Source organism: Hibiscus syriacus, unplaced genomic scaffold, assembly GCF_006381635.1.
Source record: "Hibiscus syriacus cultivar Baekdansim isolate YM2019G1 unplaced genomic scaffold, ASM638163v2 tig00112517_pilon, whole genome shotgun sequence".
NCBI lineage: Eukaryota > Viridiplantae > Streptophyta > Magnoliopsida > Malvales > Malvaceae > Hibiscus > Hibiscus syriacus.
This window is the reverse complement of record NW_024063353.1, coordinates 681,182-707,813: the sequence shown is the minus strand read 5'-3', so window position 1 is coordinate 707,813 and position 26,632 is coordinate 681,182. Positions and strand designations below refer to the sequence as shown.

Sequence of the window (26,632 nt, the reverse complement as noted above, 5' to 3'; positions counted from 1 at the left end):
GTTGAACTTGGGCTGCTGTGTCATGCCATCTCTAAGCATACTGTCTGAACGTTTCGTTATTCTTTTTCTCCAAATTTTGGAGAGTCCATCTATCAGGGACCATGTCTGTTACGTGGCGGTACTGCTCTAGGAATGTTTTAGCAAGATCTTTCCAAGATCTAATGTTGGCTTTGGTCAATTGAGTATACCATTTTAAGGCTGGTCATGTCAAACTATCTTGAAAGCAGTGAATTAATAATTTCTCGTCTTTCACATATCCTGCCATTCTGTGACAAAACATAGTAATGTGGGATGAAGGGCATGTGGTACCGTCATATCTATCAAATTCGGGAACTTTGAACTTGATGGGGAGGATTAGGTCTGGAACCAAACTCAACTCACTAGCGTCAAACCCATAGAATGATTCAGTTATTTCCACGGATTTCATTCGTTCTTCTAAGCTCCTGATCTGTCTGGTCAATTCTTCATTTACTTTTTCCTTCTCATTCAGTTCATTCAAATCTGGGATTAGATGCTCGGTATTAAAATCCCCTATTTTCACATCTGATATAAGTGGATTTTTGCTTGAAGATGCAGGATCAACTTGTCGATTTTCATGTGGTTTGGTTTCTTGAAATGCTGATGTGCGGGCATTGATTTGTATAGGTGTAGTACCAGAGTGATAAATTGGTTCTAGTGGGAAACCTAGAGGATACATAGGTTCTTGGTCGAAAGATACAGGATTTTCATGCATTTTTCCAATGATAGCATGCCTTTTAAACATGTCTTCTATTTTCTGCATCATGCTGTCTTGTGAGTTTGCAATACTGGCTTCAATTTTCTCTAGCTTCATTCTCATTTCTGCTTGTTCTTTATTATGCTGTTCCTCAATACGTTGTATTTTATCCTCCATAATTCTCTTAGTAGCTTGTCTAGTACCGTAGTGATGTTGTATTTCTCTTTTGGCCACTGCGATTGAAAATTCTTTTGATATTATTTTTTCAAATTTTAATTAATGAATGTTATAAAAAATTATACATATAGAAAATAATGCAATGAATGATGAATGTATGCAAAATGCATGTATGCAAAAGGTATTGATCCCAAAAAGTTAACTATCATAGAACAACTTCATCGGCATACAAAAGTTTCTTTAATAGTTCATAACTATAGATAAGGCGTAGCTTTCCTATTAAGCTCTATAATTTCTTTCATTAGCCATGACACATTCTTTTCGAACTTAGAAACTGGATCAACGTGATGCTCAATTATTTTTGCTTCAACAACTAGTTCCCCAACATATCTAGCAACTTCGCTCATTTGTACCATGGCCTCGAATACCATATTACTTCTTTCTTCACTTCTTTCTACATAGAAATCAGTTGATTTTTGCCATTGTTCATTAGTTCCTTCGAGAGTTTGCTCTAACTCAGTGATTCTGACTTGACAATTGTGCTGAGTGTTTTCAAGATCTCTAATGCGTCTTCGTAGTGAAGCACTTTCCTCATTACTTTCTTTGAGATCACTAGGTCCTAGAAGAACCTTTTCTTGAAATAACGACTCTTCAAGTTGCAAAATGCAAGCATTAAACTCTGAGTTTTTGTTTCTAGACTGATCCAAATCTTCTTCAAGTTTTGTTCGTGCTTCTTGCGTTCTTTGATTAAGCTTCTGGATTTGAACATTCTTGTTTCTGCATCTTTGCATCCAATTGCTAGCCACTTCTTGCTCTACCTCAAGTTTGGTGTTGAAATTCTTTCTTTCCAGCTCCCATTTTTCTTTTTCAAACATTGAACTCTTCAATCCTTTGGCCTCTCTTCAAGTTCGGTAATCAGATTTCATTTCAGATTCAAAATCCCGAACATGATATTTTCTCACCTTCAATTATCAAAGATGTTATTCTTCATCTCTTCTAAATCTTTGGCTCGATCCCTTTCTCTTTGCATTTCATTCATGATCTCGGCGCGGTGGTAGCTTTGTGTTTATAATCGCTCTCTTCTGTCAACCTCAAAATCTTCCATTTTTGCTTTCCTTTCTCAAGGCTTTTGAGTAGACGACTATTCTTTCTTTCAGATCTTCAACTCGACTTTCTCGATGTTCAATTCTCTGGTCATCTGTAATGTTGATCGGCTCGGTCTTGATGCTTTCCGGGATTTAATAACTCCTGGTAATTTTCTTTAATGCTCTGAATTCACCATCAACTTTTTCTTGTTTTCTCTCAACATTGCACATTGTGATGAATGAAAGTCATGTCAACACCCAACATAGCTTTATCTCGTCTCATTTGCTCTAATTCTCTTGACCAATCTTCTCTTTCTGCTTCAAACTCAGCTCTCAGTTTGGTCTGGTAGAAAAATATTTTCATTTTTCCTGACAGATCTCCATTCCTCATAATCAGGAGTTAGCATTTCTTTTGCTGCTTTAGTCGGATACAAAAAGTGTTTCCAAGCTGTAAAGGCTTCCATGATTTTTTATAATTTTTGCTGTGGAATGCGAACTCAGATGAATGTAATCCAGCAGTGACAGGTACAAATTGACGACCTTCATACTGTCTTATGACCAGAGTGGTGCATATCCAATTCCTCACCACAATCCAAGCAGCATTATCCAGTTGTAATCACATTGTAAAAGAATTCCCTTGGATTTGCCACGGGGCTCGCCAAACAATATCATTGCTTTACAGAGATTTCGAAAGGCATTAATCCACATATCTTTCTTAATTTCTTTCGGCCATTCTGCTCTAGAATTCTTTCAATGGTGAGTAGTCCGTATTAAAACGCCGGTATGAAACCTTTTCTGTCCTCCAGAAATGGCTACGGATCAGACATATACAATTGGGGTACACCCTGAGAATCTTCCACCTCCTAGCTTTCTACAAGTGTTAATGATCTGAAAGTCTCTGCTAGAATTGCAGATGCATGATTAATCTTTTTTGGTAGTTGCTCAAACAAATCTACTACTGCTTCATATATCCAATTTGGGAAGATGACCATACCATACATACCCAGAGCAAAGAGATCGAATCATACTTTAGTCTGGATGACTTGAATAAGTTCTTAATGTTGGTCCAAGCAATGCCTTCGCTTTCGCCCTTTTGTTTTGTACGGGATGCACCATTCTTCCGTACTCCAGCAATCTTTGCTAATTTAACTCGAAAGGGTGAGTTTTAATTGACCTGAATAAATTCGATTCTCCAAAGCCCCTTCTATATGTAGCAAAGTTTGTACTCTTCAATAGTAGGAACCAAATCCTCCTTATGAGAGTGAAGCAATTGTACCCTGGATTCCGAATTGAATTAGGGCTCGAAGTAAGTCATCATCAACTTCGACATAGAGCAAATATGGGATGTCTCCGCAAGTCTGATAAAACTAACTTTTTGTTTGAGTCCCAACTCTCCCAAATGCTTCGCAAATCCGCATATCATTTATTTTTAGCGAAAACTGGAGCATAAACTGGCTAACTCAGATATAGTCATCCTGCAGACTGTCTCCCCTTTGTCTTTGTAAATCCTCAGCCCACTGTCTTACTTCTGAGTTTAGAACTATTTGATTTGAACACTTTTTATCCATGGATGAAGGTTTTCCAATGAGGCATTAACACGAGGATCAATCCTGTATGATGCTATGCAAACAGAAGAAATAAAGAACACAAAAAAATGAATTAGTTTACATAATAAGGAAAAATTTAATAATAATGTCTACCTAAATATCTTATTTAAACTTGCTTTCTTCATACTTTAAATAATTTAAATTCACATGCAATTTATCAGTAAGAAATAAATAATAAATTAAAGGAAAGTTAAAATTCATTCTCCTGTGTGTACACCTATTTTGGACAAAATTCGGCATGGCTTCAGATCGGAAGAGTTTCTAGGGTTTATTATATGCAGGGTTTCAGATTTAAGAATAAAGGTACCTGAATTATCCTTGTTAGTGCCCCCTTGGGTTGCTAACCCTCAATCCTAGTCCATCACAGACTAAAGTGGATCGAGTTCAATTCGAGGGGATACACTTCTCTATGCCTGATACGGAGAATAAATTCTCACGAAGACATAGAGCATATGAACCCCGAAAGTTACTTGCTAGGTCTGACACGGAGAATAAATTCTCACGAAGACGTCGCTTTCACTCCCACTTAAAAGGGACCAACTCAATTATAGAGCTTTATGTTATGCAATGCAAGTGTTGTGTGTGAGGAGAAATGTTCAAACCTCTGACAGAAAAATAAATAATGAATTAAAATACTTAATAATATAAAAATAATAAGTATAAAAAATTTGAAAACAAAGAATTATAAATTAAATATATAAATTTTTAATTTATAATTAATAGAGACAATTTATAATTGATTTTAAAAGTTTGACCATCCCCAGCGGAGTCGCCAAGCTGTCGTAACCGGTTTTCGTCCGAGCACGAATTTTTTACCTGGCGGGAAAAGTGATGTGAATAAATGGTTTTTAAAATAATTTGGGAGTCGCCATCGGCCTTTTGGGTCAGGTTGGTCGAATACCTAAAAATCATCTTTTAAAAGAGTTTTTAAGAAAACATCGATTAAAAGATAAACGGATCTGCGTTTTAACCAAAAAATCATTCTTTTTAATAATAAAAAGGGATTCGTGGTCGGTTACGTTTAGGGAAGGATTAGTACCCCTACAACGCCCAAAATTGTTACTTTTTAATTATAAATGTCTCGATTATTAGAAATTAAAAAATTCAATATATATTTAATCTATAATCCTATTATTTCAAAATTATAATTATGAAATAAATATTAATTTATATATTTATAAATACAATATTTATTTATTTAGAAATATCAGAAAAGAACTTCTAGGTGCCTTAAGACAGCTCTTTTCTTCGATATTAAAAAAATAAATAAATAATTAATATATAATTTTAAAAAATAGGATATTTATTTATTTAAAAATATCAGAAAATGGACATCCAGTTATTTTAAGACTGTCCTTTCTTAATATTAAAAAATAAATAAATTAAAATATGATTATTAAAAGTAATTTATGAAATATAGGATTTTAACGAATAAACAAATATTATTTATATATCTATATATTATTTATATAAATAATAAAATAATAATAAAAAATAATAATATTGTAAATAATGATTTAAAAAAAGGAATTAAAAAAATAATATAAAATGTAAAAAGTATAAGCTCGTAGAATGAATGAAAATATTAACTTAAGGACTAATTATAATCTAATAAATTAAATACTTAATTCATAATTAATTATTTAAAATTACAGGGATTATACATGCTATTTTACCCATTTAATTTAGTGACTAAAATAAATTATATAAAATTCGAATATCAGATTAAAAAAATTAAAATATGTATTCGGATTAAAATATTAATTATTAAACTAAAGGACTAATACATATTTTATCTAAAATATTTATAATTACGTTAAGGCTAAATATAAATAAATAAAATTTAGAGACCGAATTAAAAGGATTATAAATTTGATTCAGTGACTAAAATGTAAAACATATAAAACAGAGGGACTACGGACAGGGTTTAACATTTAAAAATTACACAAATAGCCCTCCCCAAAACAGCGTCGTTCGGGAAGGGCTATTTAAGCCCGAAACGGCTGGCCCGAAACGGCTGGCCCGAAGGGCGTTTACTCTCTCTCTAAACTGAGAGAGTTTAAAACTCTCTCGTCTCTCTCTGGCTTCCCTCATCGGAGGGAAGCTGGTCATCGGGCGGCAGTCGTCTGCCGCCGTAATCCCCACCGTCGGCCACCATTTCCGGTGGTCTGAAAACACCAAAATTTCCCAAAACCTAGATCCGAGTACCCTAAACTCGATTTCACCCTTCTTTTATCCTAAAAAGTTATGGGTTTTCCTAGATCTAAGGAAAATACCTTCGGTATTTTTGGTTCTCAGGCGCCGTTTGGAGTTCTCCGGTAAGGTAAACTCTTCCTTCTCTCTTCTCGGTTGGATTGCTGGTTGTTGTGAGTTGGTCTCTATTTTTTTTGTATCTTTGCTCTCTGTTTGGTTGCTCTGTGGCTGTTAGTTCCTCCCTTCTTTCTTTGCAGGTTCGGTGGTGGCTTTATAGCCATCACCGACGCTTGTCTCGGACCGGGTAAAAGAGTAAAGTTCGGTGAGTCACCGAACTTCCAGTGGTGACTCACCATTGAGGGCAACGTTTGCGGCTATGGCTTGGCCTTCTGGATCCTTCGGTGGGCGTCGTGGTAGCGTGGTAGCAGAGGTTGGCGAACGACGGCCGAGTGGTCCCTAGGGTATCATTACCCTAGGGTTCGTTCTGGATGAGTGTGGGCTGTTGGATCTCTCAATAATATAATAATAATAATAATAATAATAATAATTATAATAATAATGATAATATAAATAATATTTAAATGAAAAAAATGAGTATCTTCAGTTATTGTTATAGCCTTTGCTTGGTTTTTCATTTTGAGTTCCGAACTTCCGATTATCTTAAACGATAGTTGAGCAATCTCAACAATTCAAGAAATTATGGCTCATTTACACCCCATCTTTCATACTGTGTAAATTGTACTGTATTGTGCCATTATTTTCTCCCTTTACAATATCATGCAACAAAAGTCCATAACTGATCAAGCTTTATTAATTCATTACTTGTGATAGTTAGGTTTAGGTTACAACTAAATCAATGATGTTTTTTTTTCGGTTTCAATTTGATTAGGAATGAACTTTTCGTTTATGCAATTCATTCTCTCCATTTTTACGTTATTTATTTCTTATTGCAGTGGGTGTTGTCTCCCAAGTACTTCAATTTCCTGTTTCCTATGACGTTGACAATGATTCACATGTCATTCTCCGGAATCGTTGCATTTTTCCTTGTCCGATTTTTCAAGGTATGATTGACATGCAACTAACTTCAATTTCTTTTCCATCTAGCATTGCTAACTATTGTAAGGAATGTCTTCATACTAAACTGTTAAATGCTAAACCATATACTCCCGTCTCAATAATATATGCAAATGCAACTAGCTCTAGGAATGCCAAGTTTGTCACAATAAAATGTGTTTTTTTGGTTACATTGTCCCCATTTCCAGAACTTAGTGGTCTCTTTATGACCTGAAACTAAAGATCCATTGTTTTTTTGTGCTTTATATTTTACCTACAGAGGCAAAATATAAATTTGAGAGCATAGATATTATTTTTCTATACAAGCTTCATCTTCCATTGTTTTGCCTAGTTTTGTAATGCATTTTCCTCTCCCTCAATCTTGCCATGCAGGTTGTAGCTCCTGTCAAAATGACATTTGAAATGTAAGTGTTATTCTTTATCTAAAATAGCCGTTATTATTCTCAGTTAATGCTTAGCTACAATATCGATGTTCTTTTTCCTAAACAAATGTTCTCGGTGTTGTAGATATGCAACATGTGTAATACTTATAAGTGCCTTCTTTGCATCAAGTATTTGGTAAGTATTTAACTGTGGTATGATTGGAATTTGTGTTTGGTGTGTGCTATAGTGTTTTCCTTATTATGGTGTGGTTTGTGTTGTGTAATGAGTTACTTCTGTCAGCAAAAAATACATACTGCTTGAATACCCTGTCGAGACTGAAAGCATAAAAATAGCCGTTATTATTCTCAGTTAATGCTTAGCTACAATATCGATGTTCTTTTTCCTAAACAAATGTTCTCGGTGTTGTAGATATGCAACATGTGTAATACTTATAAGTGCCTTCTTTGCATCAAGTATTTGGTAAGTATTTAACTGTGGTATGATTGGAATTGTTTGGTGTGTGCTATAGTGTTTTCCTTATTATGGTGTGGTTTGTGTTGTGTAATGAGTTACTTCTGTCAGCAAAAAATACATACTGCTTGAATACCCTGTCGAGACTGAAAGCATAGTATTACTTGTGAACTTGTAGTTTGTTTCATACTCTTTTTTGTTTTAAGTATAATATTGTTCCTCAATGATCTGTCTACTTTCCTATCCTAATGGTTGTTAAAGAGTTACTGCACCCAAGTTGGTAGGTTGACTTGAGTTTGTGAAAATTCTCAACTAAATAAACCTGGATGATTATTGTTAAGCTCAAATCAAGTATAGATGCAATAGCAGTACCTGCTACATGTATTTTTTTTTATCTTTTATTGTGTTTCTTAAACTTTAACTAAGGTTAAGGGGGTTTCACGGAGTGGTCAAGTTACCTTCTCTGCATAATGAAGTTCCTTAATTAAGCAGGATCCTAATTTGTTGAATTACTGCCATTTGTCTTGCTTCGTATTTTCGTATCTTAATGCCTTGCCCTGAAACTGGTTCTGACAGCACTAATTTGTTTTTCTTATACTTTTTAATGAAAATTAAATTTTAAATGCATTTAAGCTGTTAAGTTGCCAAAAGGTTTATGATATAGGCTACAAATTGTTTATAAGATATGGAGCTTATTATGTACTGGTTGTGCAAAATTTTGACATATTTGTTTTATTTTGCTTACCTTTTGTTGATATTGTTTTTTCATATTCTAAGCATCCTCATTTTTTTGTCAATACAGGTTTGGAAACACTGCCTATTTGCACATATATGTTGCTTTTATCCAGATGCTCAAAGCTCTAAGTATGTGGAAACAAAGTGCATTATTTGATTACATCCAACGAAATCACTCTATAATTGTAATGACTGGCTATTTATGTTTGCAATATTACAGTGCCAGTGGCAAAATTTTTCATGGGTGTCATGTGTAGCACTGATAAACCAAGGTGTGATGTGTTCTTAAACATGGTGCTGGTCAGCGTCGGAGTTATCGTTTCCATGAGTTGGTGGCCGCACATGTATGCTGTATTAGGTGTTTTTACTGTAGTCACCATGTGGCCAGTTGTTGTAACTGAGGGTTGCAGGAAAATAAAGCTGCAGTACTATTGGTTTAAACTAACATCTGTTGCAAGGTAAAGTTAGTGTTACTTACCTAGACATTATATGCATTTGGTGGATAGATATAGGCTTTGGTTTCAATTCTTCTTTGTGCAACATAGATAGTACAGTTCGTGGCTAATCCGAGCAGGGAGCAGTAACTAATTTTATGTGAACTAGGACTATTGTTGAATTCATTTAAGGAGATTTGTAACTTTCGGTGTTTGTTTATTAACTTATAATAATGGTTATATGTTCTTTCTCAATGTCGTATTTTCTTTGTTTTCTTTGACTAATGTGAATATTTAGTATATGAATTGTTTTATATATAATATGATATATATATTTAGTATTATGAGGAATTAAATGTGATTTAGTTTGATTATTTGTCAATCTACAATATATATATATAATTTACGAAATACAATCACGACACACAAATGTGTGTCATCTTCATTTATGACGGGGCTTCAATGACACGCAATGCAAGTCATACATGAGTGTCATTAATTTATGATACACAAATGCGTGTCATCTTTATTTATGATAGGGGCTTCAATGACGCTCAATGCGCGTCATAAATGAGCGTCATAAATGTGTGTCATAAATGCATGTCATAAATGCGTGTCATAAATGCACGTCATAGATTTATGACACAATTGCGTGTTATCTGAGATTTATATCGGTGGCTTCAATGACGCGCAAATATGTGTCATTTGTACCCATAGATGACGCGCAATGAGCGTCATTAAAGGGGTTTTTTCTAGTAGTGATTGTTGTTCGAAATAACTAATAATATCAATTCGATTAAAATTTTAAATAATAGTACTACAAGTGTGTAGTTTTACGAATTACTTTCACATGAACATGCATGATTGTGCATTGTGGAAACACCTTTCTCAAGTTTTCAAATGAGGTTTCATTGCTTCATGTACTATTTTGTATCATTCAATATTTTTTAGTACAAAAAAATTAGGTTATGAGTGGCTCCCCTAGTTCAGGGTCAAGGTATACCTAAGATCCAATTGGGATTTACATAAGAATTTACATATTGCCCACTAAGAGTGACAGTAATAAGATTCGAACTTGACCTCACAAGCTCAAATTCCTGAATCACAACTGTAACACCCTAAACCAGTACGACACACAGTCGACCAATCAGAATGCCATAAGAAACCACCAGAGTGACTAACCAAATTTTTCTTTATTTTTTTCGTTTTAAATTGATCATTTGTAACCACTCATGCTAAAATAAATCAACCACACTTTAAATAAAATAGTTTACTTTAGGAGCTCCCAAAATAATATTTAAATCATTCAAACCATAGTTTAAAATGAGTTACGACTTATACAAAAAAAAATATACAAATCAGGGTTTATAATTATACATTCCATATAAAGATGAAATCAAGACGTACTTTGTATTATCTAGGTCTGGATCACTGAATTATACTAAAAGTGTTCATGTCATGCTTAAGCTAACTGATAATTGCAATAGTGAGTATACTTGTATACTGCACTCTCTACTCTATGGTAGACATCATGGTGCGTCTAAGGATTTTGTATCTCAGAGCTCACACACCCTCTCTAGTCTACCAAGGTTGGTTGCCCAGAATCTCTGCATCAATAATCCCTATCGATTAACCCACTTCTTGAGTGTCATACCTTATGCCCAAGCTAGTTAGATTTAAGTGCCTCGCACACTACCTAAGGATATATCCGGACGAAATCTATACTTTCGATAATTATAGCATTTTCTAAAGGAACTTGGGTGTCCTAATCGTTTCGTGAGCATCATCCAAGGCTATTTTTATGTCATCATAATTGATCTTATTTCTAAGTGAAATATTAATATCAATAATATTTTCACTTGTAGTCTTATTTGATGATATAATGAAGTGTTGGGGAACCTCGAGTCTAATTCCCTTAAAAACTGATATTTTTGCCCAAAACATACTGAAAATATCGATACTAGCCCAAGATTATCGATACTCCTGCAAAAGTTTTGATACTTTATATAAGTATCGATACTTTTAAACATTTCGTTCTGCCCAGATTCTAAACTTTCTTGAGTTTCGAAACTATGACCCAAAGTTTCGATACTCTTGAAAGAGTACCGATACTTTTGCCCAGAAACTCACGAATTTGCCCAAAACGAAGAATAAGTATCGATATTATCCCTATAGTATTGATACTTTACTTGTAGAAGTCATAAAACATATAAGAAAACATTAATTTTCAATTCTAAAGACCCTAGTGAGGTACCCAAACATGCTTAAAGTTTTATTTGATAAACAAGGGTCATAATAGAGGCTTTAAACACATTTATAACTCTGAAACAAGAAATTCACCATGAAAATGCGTATCATGCTCAACTCAAACATTTAAACTATTTTGAGCTTCTAATGACTCACTAAGAGTATAAAAGAGTTATAAAGGTGTCACCTTGCTCCTTTGATGACTAGAAACTTTCTCAACTCACTCAATATTCAACTTTTCTTTTTCTTTAGCTTTTGAGCTTTCTCATATCTCCTTTACTAAACAAAACAATAAAATGGATTACCAATCCATCTAGGGGTTGAATAACATCTAAATAAACTCCCTATAACTTAAAACTGAGCTAGAATCCATAGATTCCCACAAATCTCTCAAGACCCATTTTTGGTTCTATACATAAAAACTAATGAAGTTGAACTTAAAACAAAGCTTGGAGGATAAATATTGAACTTCTCACCTTATTTTCACCACACTTGACTTGAAATGCTTGAACTTTCACTTGGAATGGAAGATGGAAGAAAGAAGAAGAGCATTTAGTGAGAAGATAAGGGGGAGTGGTTCACGTAAAAATTATAATATATGAGAGGGTTTTCAGCTTTCAAAATTAACCATGGGTAAACTACACTTTTATTCCCTCAAACTTCAAATTTACACAACACCCATAACCAACTATCGAAACTCTTGGGCCCTAACTCAAGCCCAAAAATAATAAACTTGGTTCACTATAATTCAGGTCCACTTAGCTCAAACTTTAAGTATCGCGTTGACCCGAAATACTAACCCGAGTTTTGGGGTGTTACAACTCTCCTTTTTTAACAAGAAATTTTATCCTCAAAATTTACCTGGATAGAAAAGATACAGATACTGGAGCTTCATATCTTCCTCTGTTTCCCAAATAGCTTTCTCGATCTCGTGATTCCTCAAAAGTACTTTTACTAAAGGGATCTTTTTGTTTCTAAACTCTTTCACTTCTATGGCTAGGATTCTAATCTGCTCCTCCTCATAAGACATGTCGGGGCTCAACATAACTTGCTTTAAGGACAGGACATAAGACGAATCGAAACGATATCTTCAAGCATGGACACATGAAACACATTAAGAATGCGCTCCAACTCTGGGGGTAAGGCTAAACGATAAACGATCGACCCTACTCTCTCGAGCACTTCATAGGGTCCAATGAAAATTGGAGTTAATTTTCCTTTGCATCCAAACTGAAGTACTTTCTTCCATGGGGTCACTTTAAGGAATACCCTATCTCCCACTTTGAACTCGATTGTCTTGCGTTTCAAATCTACATAAGATCTTTGCCTATATGAAGCCTCCTTAAGCTTGCTCTGAATTACCTTGACATTTTCTTCTGTCTCTCGAATAAGATATGGTCCCATTATTTTCCATTCACTAAGTTTAGTCCAGCAAAGAGGAGTTATACACTAGCGTCCATACAGAGCTTTGTATGGAGCCATCTGGATGCTCAACTGGTAACTTTTATTATACATGAACTCCACCAATGGTAGGTGATCTTCCCAACTACCTTCAAGATCTATAATAACACACCTTAACATATCTTCAACAATTTGAATAACGTGCTCTGACTGACCGTCTGACTGAGAGTAAAATGAGGTGCTGAAATGAAGCTTGGTACCTAGGGAATTGTAAAGAGCTTTCAGAAATTGATAAGTGAATCTAGGGTCTCTATCTGAGATGATCGAAGTCAGGACTCCATGTAACCTCACTATCTCGCGAATATAGAGTTGTACTAGCATTTCTAAGGTAAAGGCCATTTTAACCGATAAAAAGTGAACAAACTTGGTCAACTGATCTATTATCACCCATACAGTATCATGCTTGCATCTTGTTATCGGTAATCCCATCACGAAATCCATAGTTACTTGGTTTCATTTCTATTGCAATATTTGAATTGACTGAAATAACCCTGAGGGAACCTGATGTCCTGCCTTAACCTATTGGCACACCATACACTATTCTACAAACTCAGAAACCTCTCTTTTCATAACTGACCAAAAGTACAATAATCGAAGCTCTTCGTACATCTTATTGCTACCAGGATGGAAAAAAAGTAGACTACAATAGGCTTCATGAAGGATCTTGCTACGCAACTGCTCAACATCAGTCACACATAACTGACCTCTAAAACAAAATACATCATTATCTCGCACTTCAAACCCTGAGGCATTTTCTCGGTGGACTTGCTCCACTTGAGCTTTTATGCGACTATAAGAACTTTGAAGTCACCTGACTTTACCCACTAACTCGGGTTTTACTCTAAGCTCGACTAATAAGCCTCAATCTCTGGATATAATCAGGTGGGCTAAAAAGGCTCAAAGTTCTGACATTGACTTTTGGCTCAGTGCATCAGCCACAATGTTCGCTTTTCCAGGGTGATAATCGATAACACAAATCATAATTCTTAAGAAATTCCACCCACCTATGATGCCTGATGTTTATCTCCTTTTGCGTAAGCAAATACTTTAAACTTTTATGATATGTGAAGATATGGCATTTCCCCTCAAACAAATAATACCACTAAATCTTGACCGTGAAAACAACTACTGCAAGCTCTAAATCATGAGTGGGGTAATTTCGCTCGTGAGGCTTGAGTTGACAAGATGTATACGCTACTACCTTTCTATCTTACATCAAAACACATCTCAGACCGTTTAGCAAAGCATATCTATATACGATAAACTCCTTTCCCGACTCAGGCTAGGTTAAGACTGGGGCTTGGGTCAACGTGGTCTTCAATTGCTCAAAACTATAATGTTGTTTCTCACTCCATACAAGTGGTACTTAGTCATTGGGACGACTATCATCGAAAAACTATTTACGAAGAAATGATAATAGCCCATGAGACCTAAAAAACTGCGTACTTCGGTTACACTCTTGGGTGGTTCCCACTCAAGAACTGCTTGAACTTTCTGAGGATCAACTCGAATGTCATCTTCTGCCACTACATACCCCAAAATGATACCTCAGATAACCAAAACTCGCACTTTCCAAACTTGGTAAACAACTGTCGGTCTCTAAAGGTCTAAAAAATATGCAAAGATACCGATCATGCTCATCTTCTAAACACGAATACACCCGAATATTGTCTATGAAAACCACCACGAACTAATCCAAGTACGGACAAAAAACTCGATTCATGAGATCTATAAATGACACTGGGGCATTGGTGAGTCCAAACGGTATTACCAAGAACTCATAATGACTGTATCTTGTCATGAACGCCATTTTCATTTTACTTCTTTAACATTCAACTGGTAGTACCTGGATCTTAGGTTTATTTTAGAGAAGACACACACTCCCCTGAGCTGGTCAAAGAGGTTATTAATTCTGGGTAAGGGACAATGATTCTTGATGGTCAGTTTATTCAAATATCGGTAATCGATGCATAACCTCATTGACCTGTCATTCTTCTTAATGAAGGAAACTGGCGCTCCCCGCTGAGAGTTACTTGGCTGAATGAAACCCTTTTCCAGTAACTCTTAGAATTGAACCTTTAACTATTCGGTGCCATACAATAGGGGGAAATGGACACCGGAGCAGACCTTGGCATTACCTCAATGCCAAACTCTAATTCTTGATCCGGTGGTAACCCTGGTAACTCCTCAGGAAAAATATCTGGAAAATCTATGACGGTTTGGATGTCCTTAATTCGTAGAACTACTGCCCTAGTGTCGACTACATGAGCCGAAAAGGCTTCACAACCTTGATCAAGCATCATTTAAGCTATAAGAGCTAAACAACCCTTGTACCATTTGACCTCTTGCCAAACATCACAATCCAAGTCTCATCCTTTTTCTTGAGCTTAAGTTGTCGAAGCTTACACCTCAAACTCGCAGCATGCTCTAACAGCCAATCTATACCCAAAATCAAATCAAACTCTCTAAATGATAACTCTATAAGACCAGTCGAAAAGGTTTCACGTTGAAACTCAACAGGAAATCTATGGTGGAAATTATCCATTAAGACATCTAATCCTAAAAGACTAGATACTCTGAACATTATCATGAGGTTCTCAGTTGTGATATTTCTCTCTTTAACTAGGTTATAACAAATATATGAATGGAGGGATTTTGGATCGATTAATGTAGTAACTGGAAGAGAAAACATTGTAAAGGTAATTGAAATCACATCAGTGGTGTCACAATTTTCCTGGGTCTAGACTGTATACTGATGAGCAATAACTCTAGGCTCTACACTGGCTCCAGAACGACCCACACCCCTACCGGTCTGGCCGGATGTTGAGATACCACCCCTATGAAAACCTCTACCCCTTTGAACTGATAGAGTCGACCTTCGCGTCGAAGTTGGTACCATATATCTAGCCTCTGGGCACTCTCTAATAAAATGGTCCAAAGAACCACATCTATAACAACCTCAGAACCCCTTATGGCACACGCTTTCATGCCTCTAGTCGTAAACTAAATAGACATGCTAAGATTTTACCCTTGAAAAACCTATTGAGCTCGCTACTAAGGTAGTGACCAAAGGTATCATACGCTGATCAGATCTACCACCTCCTCTGCTCATCTGATGATATGGTCTGTAAGACTGGCCCTGTGAAGCTCTCCAAGAACCATGAGAGTCTCGTACTCTCTTGGAATGCAGCTCTCATAACCTTCTCGGGGGTAGTACTCGCAACTTTAGCTCATCTCCCCATTATCATCTCTAAGGCTTTGGCTTGGCGGACCAACTCGTTAAAAACTCTACGGGGTTGATAGACATATATGTATTGATATCCTAAATGAGGCCCTCTTTGAATTTTCTACATCTGAAGTGCTCTGACAACACTAGCTATGATATGTACCGACTAAGTTGAAGGAACTCTACCTCTTACTAAAACACAAAACGGTCTCCTTGAGTCAACTTCAAAACTGATCTTTAAGATCATCTATGTGAGCCTCACCTATATACTTTTGGAAAAACTCTGATAAAAATTGATCCCAAGTAGGTCGATCGGGCTCCATGGACATCTCGAATGTATCTCACTATTCTATTATGTCACCCTTCAACAAAGAGGTGACACACTCGAGCATACCCTCGGGAGTGAGGTGTAGCTAACGAAGGGTCTTCTAAGTCTCCCTCAACCACTAATCAGACGTTATTGTGTCGTTATCTCCTAATCCATGAAAGTCTGTAGTTTGATACCTCATGAGTCTCTCAACAAGGGACTCCTACGGTTCTAAAACAAGTGGGGTTGGCTGGGCAAGTGGGGCTACTGGAGTCCTTGGTAAGGCTCTGGCTATACCCCTCAAGGTAGTAGTCATCTCTATAAAGAAAGATGCATCCTCAACTCCTGCATCCCTGGGTTCCTCAAAATCTATTTCGGGAATGAAATTATCATTGATATCGCCCGCGAGAGAAGCTATACTCTCGTTCCTACCATCCTGACGATTACTTGGGCTCTCCTTCATAACTAAACTTTGAAAACGTAAATAATAAGAGGAGTTACTATCACTATTTTAAAAGAAAAAGTACTCTTTACATCTCAAAAATCATGTATACTCATAAACTTTTACTGAATCTGACATGCATGTCCTAGGAACGTCTAAACCTGACACTCTGCTACCATTAAATGTAACACCTTAAACCAGTATGACACACAGTCGACCAATCAGAATGCCATATAGAACCACCGTAATGGCTACCCGAATTTTTCTTTTAATTTTTTTGTTTTAAAATGACCATTTGTAACCACTCATGCTAAAATAAATCAACCATAATTTAAATAAAATAGTTTACATTAGGAGCTCCCAAAATAATATTTAAATCATACATACCATAGTTTAAAATGAGTTACGACTCATATAAAAAATATACCAATTGGGGTTTACAATTATGCATGCCCTCTAAAGATGAACTCGAGACGTACTCTGCACTATCTGGGTTTGGATCATTGTTGTTAAAAAGTCCTCGGACTGCTTCTCGTCTAACATGCCTAAGGAAACAAATTCCAAACACTGAACTAACTAGCCCAATGCCACACTAACAACTAAGTCATACTAAATTTGTTCATTTTATGCTCAATCTAACTGATAATTACAATAATGATTATACGTGTATACTGCACTCTCTACTCTATGGTAGACATCATGATGCGACTGAGAGTTCTGCATCTCGGAGCTCACACACCCCTCTAGTTTACCGAGGTCGGTTGCCCAGAATCTCAATATCAGTCAACCCCCTTGACTAGCCCACTCCTTGAGTGTCAAACCTTACACCCAAGCTAGTTAGCTTTAAGTGCCTCACACACTACCTAAATATATATCTGGACGTAATCTATACTTTTGATAATGCTAGCATTTTCTAAAGGAACTCGGGTGTCCGAATCATTTCCCGAGCATCATCCAAGGCTATTTTTATGTCATTCTAGTTGATCTTGTTTCTAAGTGAAATATTAATATCATTAATATTCTCACTTGTAGTCTTATTCAATGATATAATGAAGTGTTGAGGTACCTCGAGTCTAATTCCCTTAAAAACTAACATTTTTGCCCAAAACAGACTGAAAGTATCGATACTTTTAAACATTTTGTTCTGCCTAGTTTAGAAACTATGACTTAAAGTTTTGATACTCTTGAAAGAGTATCGATACTCTTGCCCATAAACTCACGAATTTGCCCCAAAACGAAGAACAAGTATTGATATTATCCCTATAGTATCGATATTCTACCTGCAAAAGTCATAAAACACATACGAAAATAATATATTTCAATCCTAAAGACTCTAGTGAGGTCCCCAAACATGCTTAAAGTTTTATTTGATAAACAAGGGTTATAATAGAGGCTTTAAACACATTTATAACTCTAAAACAAGAATTTCACCATAAAAATGCTTATCATGCTCAACTCAAACATTTAAACTATCTTGAACTTCTAATGACTCACTAACAGTATAGAAGAGTTGTAAAGGTGTTACCTTGCTCCTTAGATGGCTAGAAACTTTCTCAACTCACTCAAGATTCAAACTTTTCTTTCCTTTAGCTTTTGAGCTTTCTCCTATCCCCATCACTAAACAAAATGAGAAAATAGATTACCAATATATTTAGGGGTTGAATAATATCTAAACAAACTCTTTATAACTCAAAACTTAGCTAGAATCCATAGATTCTCACAAATCTCTCAAGACCCATTTTTGGTTATATGTATAAAAACTAATGAAATGGAACTTAAAACAAAGCTTGGAGGATGAAGATTGACATTCTCACCTTAGCTTCACCACACCAGACTTGAAATGCTTGAACTCTCACTTGGAATAGAAAAGGGAAGAAAAAATTATGGAAGAAAGAAGAAGAGCATTTGGTAAGAAGATAAGGGGGAGTGGTTCACGTAAAAACATAATATGTGGGAGGGTTTTCAGCTTTCAAAATTAACCATGGGTAAACTACACTTTTAGTCCCCCAAACTTCAAATTTACACAACATCCATAACCAACCACCAAAACTCTTAGGCCCTAACTCAAGCCCAAAAACAATAAACTTGATCCACTATAATTTAAGGTCCATTTAGCTCAAACTTTAGATCTCGGGTTGACCCGAACTACTAACCCGAATTTCGGGGCGTTACATTAATCACTTGTGTCAACACTCCTTATCATTCAATATAATGTATTTTAACTTTTTGATAAGAAAAGTAAAGGTGTAATATTGATGATAAGTAAATGTAGAGTTATGAATAAATTTTTGTTAACAAATTATGTAATCATATGTAACTACTTCATGAAAAAGTAAAAAAAAAAAACAAAAGATAAGCAAATTATATTTTCTTTTCCTTTAACGAAAAATATATTGATGATGTATTAAGGAAGAAATGATTAAAATACATCCTAATGATGAATCTTATTGACCCTATTCTTTTAATTTCCTCCCAACTTCATATAAGCTAAAACAACAAAAATATCTAGGCCTAACAAATAAAAGATATTATGAATAACAAAAATACCTAATAAAATAGCAAAGATCATAATTTATTATTTCAAAATATAAATGTAATAAAAATAGTAACATATATAATTTTCCACCAATTGTCTTAACGTATGTAAATTGAAATCTCAAATATCAAATGGGATTACGTAAGAGTAGGGACAGACTAGGATTAACTACGAGGAAATAAATTGTATATTTTTAAAATAAATATGATATTTAAAATCATATAAACCGTAAAGTATAAAGGAATTATAGTTTAATTCCACTAATTTAAAATTAAAGGATTTAAAAAACTAATTAAACCAGAAAAAATAGAGATCAAAGACGTAATTTCATTTTAAATTAACCGAAATGATTATTAATCCAACAAATTTTGGAAGGGGTAAATACTTGATTATAATTATTTTAAAATTGTTAATGTAATAGTAAAGATCATAATTCATTATTTAAAGAGTATAGGTGTGCACGAATTAAGCGATTTCGGTGATAAAGGATGGATTGTTATTTCTTAAGGTCCTGAGTCTCGTAGTAAAAAAGTTATTGTTATTCCTTGAGGCCTCGATTCGAGTATTATAAATACTATTTTTTTAAAAATAAAACATAAATACTAATATATAAGCGTTCAACATCAAATGGTTAAATTTATATTATCTTATCCAAATCAATTAAAATATATATATATATATATAAAAGTGCGAATAACTGATAATTTTTCCAATTGTCTTGAGAAATGTAAAATGATAAGATAGATAAATAAATCTCCAACATTAAATGGGATTAGGTGTGGGTGTATACAATGTTACTGCTCCATGAGAATAAAATTTATAAATCATATTGATATATTATCATAGCGACTTAAAAGGCATTTAGTTAATCAAAACATGAGATTATATATAACACTGAGTTTTTTTTTTCTATTACAAAAAGTCTAGTTCAGGAGTGATTCTCCAGTCTAGAGTTAGGACATACCTAAGATCCAGTTAGGATTTTCATAGGAGTTTACAAATTGTCTACCAAGAGTAACGATAGTATGATTCGAACTTGACCATACAAGCTCAAATTTCTGAATTACAACCACTTATGCCAACACTTATTGGCATAACACTTAGAACACTGAGTTTTAACTCATTAACAACAATAATTTTTTATTTTATCTCGTCTTCTTGTTCATCAAAATTAGGGGATTTTTCAATCATTTTTAGTAGTTATAGAAAATCTTTATTCTTTGGTGTTTTTGCGATCACCCTAGACACTAATCAACTTGTCTCATCATCATGTATCACTTTTTCGATTTAGATTTTCTCAAAACCCTTTAAAATTGACAAAAATAAATGAAGAAAAAAAACCATCATTTTTCGGTTTCGAAGGCTTTCTCAAATTTGAAAGGTCGGAGTGTGTGTTCAAAAAGCCAAACTTCAAGAATCATTCTTTCGAGAAGATGAAAACCATACCTCAAAATTAGTCGCATTAGATAGCCATAAGAGGAGGTCAAAATATTAGATTGTCGAACATTTAAGTGAATTTTTATCAAATTTTGGGCTTCATGGAAAAAACAATTCAAAGAGAAGAAAGATAAGTGAAATGTAAACGCTTTAACAATAATCTCGTCGTAAATGGTCACTGATGACGGTTAGCTACCAGTAAGTTTAGTGTCTAAAATATATGTATTTTAAAGTTCAGGGATAATATCGATACACAAATTAAATGCCTTGTATTATAATGATAATGTTTTGAGCATCAATAGTCTTACAAAAATGACATCACTTTGGCAACGCTAGCGAAAAAAATTCATTCACACTGTTTAAATTTTAACGGTCCAATAGTTACATTATAACAAATACAAAAACATATTTACTATAATTGAATGAATTTAAAGTCTAGTAGTAAAAATGTTGAAGTTCATTGGCATAGGGTGTAATTTACCCTTATTTTTATTGCTTATATATTATTTTTAATTCTATACACATAAGTGAGTACATTAAATCATTCCATATCCCAAAAGAGTTAATCGTTTCTTCCTTTAACCAGGTAGTTCCTTGCTTCGTCAGGTAGAGTCCTCTATGATTGTACTGTGTTAGTAGCTTCGTTGAAGGAAGCTAATGGAAGAAGCTCCCATGCCTTCATATATTTTTTATGATGCTTCGGCAACAAGTCTCCATGCCAATGCTGCCTTTTACATGTGAAAACGAACTAAATAAAAGCACACCACAAGAGCCATACACGCTAATAATTAAACGAAGAAGTGTCCAAACTCCCTTGTACTATAATATATATATATATATATATATGTATTCAATGAGGATTCATTATAAGACAAGCAAGGCACGTAATGGATGTGGATAAATACATACATGTAACCGAAAACCCAGATGGAGAGTGGGGTGAAGAAAGAGAAGAAGAGGGGGCCATGAAGGAGGGTGGAGTGTGTTCCAAGACACAATGATTACATGGTCTTGGGGAAGCAGAAAGGGTGGCGTGGAAATAGCCAAGAGTGTTGAAGAACGTGGGGGCTTGACCGAGGTAGGAAAAGGACCAGGCGATGCAAGCAATATGCATAGAATAAAATGAAAAGATGAAGAAGAAAAAAGAAAAGAGAAAGGGAGGAGGGGTTAGCTAAGCCCTTTTATCATGATGATACTATCAGCCTTTTTGGTCTTTGGTTTGTCGACAGTCTAATGTGTTGTGTGTTCACTGTGTTTTGTTTTTGTGTTTCCCATCCCCCACTCGATCTCTCTATTCACCAAAAAAACACTGCACTCACAGACACAGAATGTAATTATACACTTTGAACCAATCACAAAAAGCAAACTCATTTTTGATTATTTTATAAAACAGAAAGATGGAGAGAGAAATACTTTCATGTATAAACTACTAGCAGTTTATAAAAATAAAATTAAAATAAAAAGGATATCCCTGATTTTTACAAGAATGGATAGAGAAAATGCCTTTGGAAGAAAGCAAAGGAGACTAACAGTACTTGCAGACTCTATAAATTTGGAGTAGTGGAGAAGAGGAGAAGAGAGCAAAACCCCACACAAAATAAAAGGACACCAACAAAGCATATAGGAAAAGGAAAGCTTGTTTTGAAGCTAAGGATAAGAAAATTGCCTGCCAGAAACAAACCTACCCCAAGTGAAAAGAGATCGAAATCATCTTCTTCCTTCCTACACCCAAAACCCAATTCCTTTTTGCGCTTTTCTTCCTTTTTTTTACCACCAAAGAAGAATTCAAACCCCTATGAAAATTTCATCTATGTAAGCAATATATATCATAGCAAGGTTTGTCTCCTTTTATTCTCTTTCGTTTTTTTGTTTTTTGCTTCTGTCCATATTATCGATCTTTGTTTTCTCCAGGAAAGATCGAGGGATGCGTGGAAAGAAAGAAGAAGATCAAGGGGAGTGTTCTCAAGCTATCTATAACATACAGGATTACCAAGAACAGTTATTTATGCAGCAGCAGATGCACCAGCAGCAGCAGGGGAATGATTTATTTGGGGGAACAAGGGGAGGGTTGATATTCCCTGAAGTTTCTCCCATACTACCATGGTCTCTCCCTCCGATTCACAATTTCAATCCCTCCCACCACTTCACCGGAAACCCTGTTCGAGACGACGACCCTTTTCTAGTCCCTCCACCGCCGTCCTCGTACGGTGGTTTATTCAACAGGAGAGCTCCTGGCCTGCAGTTTGCATACGATGGGACATCGGCTGATCATCTGAGGATCTTATCTGACACTCTAGGACCGGTGGTTCAACCAGGCTCGGCTCCTTTCGGGCTACAAGCCGAGTTGGGGAAGATGACCGCTCAAGAAATCATGGACGCTAAAGCTCTCGCTGCCTCTAAAAGTCACAGCGAAGCTGAAAGGAGAAGGAGAGAACGAATCAACAATCATCTCGCCAAGCTACGCAGCTTACTCCCAAGCACCACGAAAGTAAGTTGCAGTCATCGCACATAATAGTAATACAAAATTAAAATTAAAATCTTGTTTAGAAAATTGTCGAAAAAGGAACCATAATAAATCATCACGCGTACAACATGCCCTACAATATTATAATTATATGGGAACTATGGAAGTGTCACTCAATACACCTTTTCTGCCCCCCATTCCCTCCTTTTTGTTTTGTATTATATTGAAGGCCTTTCCCACCTTCAAAGATTTATCTGCAGATTTTTCTAAGATTCTACTTGGATGTTCTGATAATATGCTCTCAAAACCTACCCATTTAGACTTGAAAAGTTCGTCACATTTCTTTCTCGGTCCGTCTTTTTTTAAAAAAAAGCTCGATTTTGGGTTTATTCTTAACAGTCTTGTGGTAGTTCCGAGGAAAAAGGAAATACGAAAAGGGAATGAGCGTTAATGTCGCTATGGTGATATGATAAAGAGAAACCAAGGAGCAGTTGAAAAGCTTTCACAGAATTTTCTTGTCGGTTTATCAGTCTAATTAAGTAGGGAAAATGAAAAGATGTAAAGGAAGACAAACTATAGCATGCTGTCAGTTCCTACTATTACACCACTGCCATTCCCTTGAAAATCAAATAAAGAAATAAACCAAACCCCCACCCTTAACAGCCTATTCTTCGAGCTACTTTCGAGTTTTAGTTTCATCAAAGCAAGGAGAAAACAGCAAAACCCACCTTTTCTTGTCTATTTGATTATTTCTTGTTATGCACTGATGGGACAAAGCTTTTTAACCTAATCACTTCACGTTAGTTAAACCACACTTTAGCTTATAAACCACGGTAAAACATAAATGGTGGTCCTTTTAATTGTTGTTTTGTGTTGTTTATCACTGTATCGTAGACGGACAAGGCTTCATTGCTTGCGGAAGTGATCCAACACGTTAAGGAGCTGAAGCGACAGACCTCTTTGATAGCGGAAACTAGTCCGGTGCCAACCGAAATCGATGAACTAACGGTTGACACATCGGAAGAAGACGGTAGGTTCTTGATCAAAGCTTCACTTTGCTGTGAAGATAGGTCAGACCTCTTGCCCGACCTAATCAAGACGTTGAAAGCTTTACGTCTAAAAACACTAAAAGCCGACATCACAACGCTGGGTGGGCGCGTAAAGAACGTTCTGTTTATCACCGGAGAAGAAGACTCGAGTAGCAGCGACGAGCAGCAACAGCAGCAGCTGCAGTATTGTATAAGTTCAATACAAGAAGCATTGAAGGCGGTGATGGAGAAGACGTCAGTGGATGACTCGTCTTCTGGGAATGTTAAGAGACAAAGGACCAACATCAGTATTCTTGAACACAGGTCTCTTTAACTTACAAAAGAAATACTACCTTGAATATGTACTACTTTTTAATCTACTAAGTATTCATGATGGGGATGTTCATTTTTCTCTTTCGTTTTTTCATTTTCTGGGAGTGTTTTAATATGTGTATTTTGCTGTCAGTGGACAAAATATATAATGATGGTGTGGTTGGTTTGTATACGTAAACAATGGGTTCCAAATTACAAACAAGAATTTTAAGGGGAAAAATCAAAATGGGTGGCGATAGGGGTGATGGCGTGATCATTTGATGAGGTGGTTGTGCTTTGGGTTTTGGTATATCATCATCAATGATGCTGATTGCAATGGAGAGAAGGAATAGGCCAAAAAAAAAAGAGTGGAGGATCTTTTTCGTGGGAAGAGAAACCTTATATAGAAACCCAACATAGAAAACGTGAAGCTGATTGCTCTGCTGAGTGGAACCGGCTTAGCTTGGAGTCGGGACAAAAACCCAACATGAAATGAAACTCTTTGTTCTGGTTTGGTCTGGTCTGGGGTTTTGTTTTGTAGCAGAACTATACTATATCTATATCTATATTTCTCTCTCTGATCAGATTTGGTGGGGAATTTATGATCATATCATATGTCATTAATATATTAAGAATGGTGATGATCAACTTCTTTTTTACCTTCTTATGCTTGTTCTACTCATGATGTTACACTACCACCATCATCGTATCTCAGCTTCTGATAAGTTTTTGCCTCTCCTCTTTATTTACTTAAAAAAAACTGGTGAAATCATGGAGAAAGGTGACAGAGAAATATTAGAAAGAAAACCCTAACTGGCCTGGCATGTTCTATACACAAGAGTGTCTTTCTTTTTTTCTTTTTCTTTTTAATTTCAAGTGCATATAAATATATAATATAATAAAACTCATATTTGGTGTATTAATAGAATAACGAATCAAACGATAATTGTTATAAAATTATAATTACATTCAAATAACTTTACATGATATATTGATCTGATTTATTGATAATATATAAAATTATATTTTATTTATATAAAAAAATTATATTTATACAAATTATATTGTAGAATCTAAGATTATTTAGGTAGTTTTTTTACATAATTGGAGTGATTATAGATTAGTATCTATTTATAATATTTCCTAGTTATTGACAACGTATAAACCATACTAACCATATGAACGTAGACGTAGATTTGTAGTATTTGTTTTAAATACTCTCAACCATTTGACAATGAACTCTCAATCACCCTGCCGCTCGAACCCGTAACCTCTAGGAACAACGACGATCCTTTTAACCACTGTGGTAAGTTGGTTCGTACACATGTGGACTTATTTATTTATATAGATTAGGACTCTAATTGGTGAATGGATTGCCCTTTTACATTTTTTTTCTATTTACTTTTAGTTTTTTATTCAAATTTTATTTTCCTTTTATAAAATAAAATAAAAATGTAAAAGTGTTTACCAAATATAAGTAAAAATTGAGTGCAATATGAAGCATGTAAAGTTGTAGAATTTGTTCACATTCATTCTAGTTCAGTTTGCCTACTCCGGCTTAAATCTAAGATTGTGACCCAAGAATTTTTTTAGGGTGGGTATATCCGAAAGTATTAAATTTTGTATATATATATATATGAAGAGACACAAATAAAATTTTAGAGTCGACATAATAAGTAATTATTCAAAGAAAATTCAAATTTCACGACACACTTTGACCTATACTACAATTTAATGAATCCGTCGACACTGATTCAACATGAAACCCTAAATCTAATATCCAAACTTATTACAAATATAGTTCGTTCAAATCCGACCCAATCCCCAAACTAACATCCACATCCCTCGATTTTAATCCAAATTCAAACTTGAACACAACCTTATTCCTTGCATAATGCCCAAGTCCCATTGACAAACACTATCATGTAAACCCTTGAAACCTCATTTGAAAACCCTAAACTTAAAATCAGAAGAAAAACCAAGAGAACAAGAGGTCAAAACTTAGATCCGAAAACCCCCTATGTGAATACCATGTAAAGTTCAAATATCAAAGGTCAAAAACCCAAAAAAGAAAACATTCTTAAGAGGTTAAAAAGAAAGAAAATATACTGCAAAAAAGAATAATACATTGCTTCTTGATTTACATGCTTAAGAGATTTAGGGTAAATTATATGTTTAGTCACTCAACTATTTTTTGTTTAAAATCATACTTAACTTTACATTTTGGTTTTATTTTAATCACTCACAGTTGAAAAATCAATGGTGACGTAGACGTGTCATCATTGAAGTTTTTTTTTAAAATGCCACGTCAATAGTTT

General features: G+C 35.0%; 2 protein-coding genes across 3 annotated transcripts; both read left to right on the top strand.

Moving 5' to 3' along the window:
• Positions 1-1,354: 1,354 nt before the first annotated feature.
• Positions 1,355-25,020, top strand: LOC120181133 (transcription factor bHLH30-like). Of its 2 annotated transcripts, XM_039186330.1 has the most exons (4): positions 1,355-1,360; positions 7,963-7,969; positions 22,422-22,998; positions 23,869-25,020. In XM_039186330.1, the coding sequence occupies exons 3-4, from the start codon at positions 22,435-22,437 to the stop codon at positions 24,334-24,336; spliced, it is 1,032 nt and encodes a 343-aa protein (XP_039042261.1). In that variant the 5' UTR covers positions 1,355-1,360; positions 7,963-7,969; positions 22,422-22,434; the 3' UTR covers positions 24,337-25,020. The 2 variants fall into 2 exon arrangements, with proteins under 2 accessions (XP_039042261.1, XP_039042262.1); XM_039186331.1 differs by lacking the exons at positions 1,355-1,360; positions 7,963-7,969 and adding an exon at positions 22,103-22,346.
• On the top strand, positions 6,154-8,882 carry LOC120181162 (probable sugar phosphate/phosphate translocator At3g17430). Its single transcript, XM_039186352.1, has 6 exons — positions 6,154-6,207; positions 6,731-6,838; positions 7,224-7,255; positions 7,359-7,409; positions 8,488-8,549; positions 8,641-8,882. The coding sequence occupies exons 1-6, from the start codon at positions 6,154-6,156 to the stop codon at positions 8,880-8,882; spliced, it is 549 nt and encodes a 182-aa protein (XP_039042283.1).
• Positions 25,021-26,632: the final 1,612 nt, after the last annotated feature.

Excerpts from the sequence above, each read along its gene's own strand:
- LOC120181162 (XM_039186352.1), top strand. The coding sequence starts at position 6,154 with ATGGCTTGGCCTTCTGGATCCTTCGGTGGGCGTCGTGGTAGCGTGGTA. Across the intron at positions 6,208-6,730 it reads GTGGTAGCGTGGTAGCAGAG|TGGGTGTTGTCTCCCAAGTA; the intron begins GTTGGCGAACGA and ends TTCTTATTGCAG. Across the intron at positions 7,256-7,358 it reads GTCAAAATGACATTTGAAAT|ATATGCAACATGTGTAATAC; the intron begins GTAAGTGTTATT and ends TCGGTGTTGTAG.
- LOC120181133 (XM_039186330.1), top strand. The coding sequence starts at position 22,435 with ATGCGTGGAAAGAAAGAAGAAGATCAAGGGGAGTGTTCTCAAGCTATC. Across the intron at positions 22,999-23,868 it reads TACTCCCAAGCACCACGAAA|ACGGACAAGGCTTCATTGCT; the intron begins GTAAGTTGCAGT and ends ACTGTATCGTAG.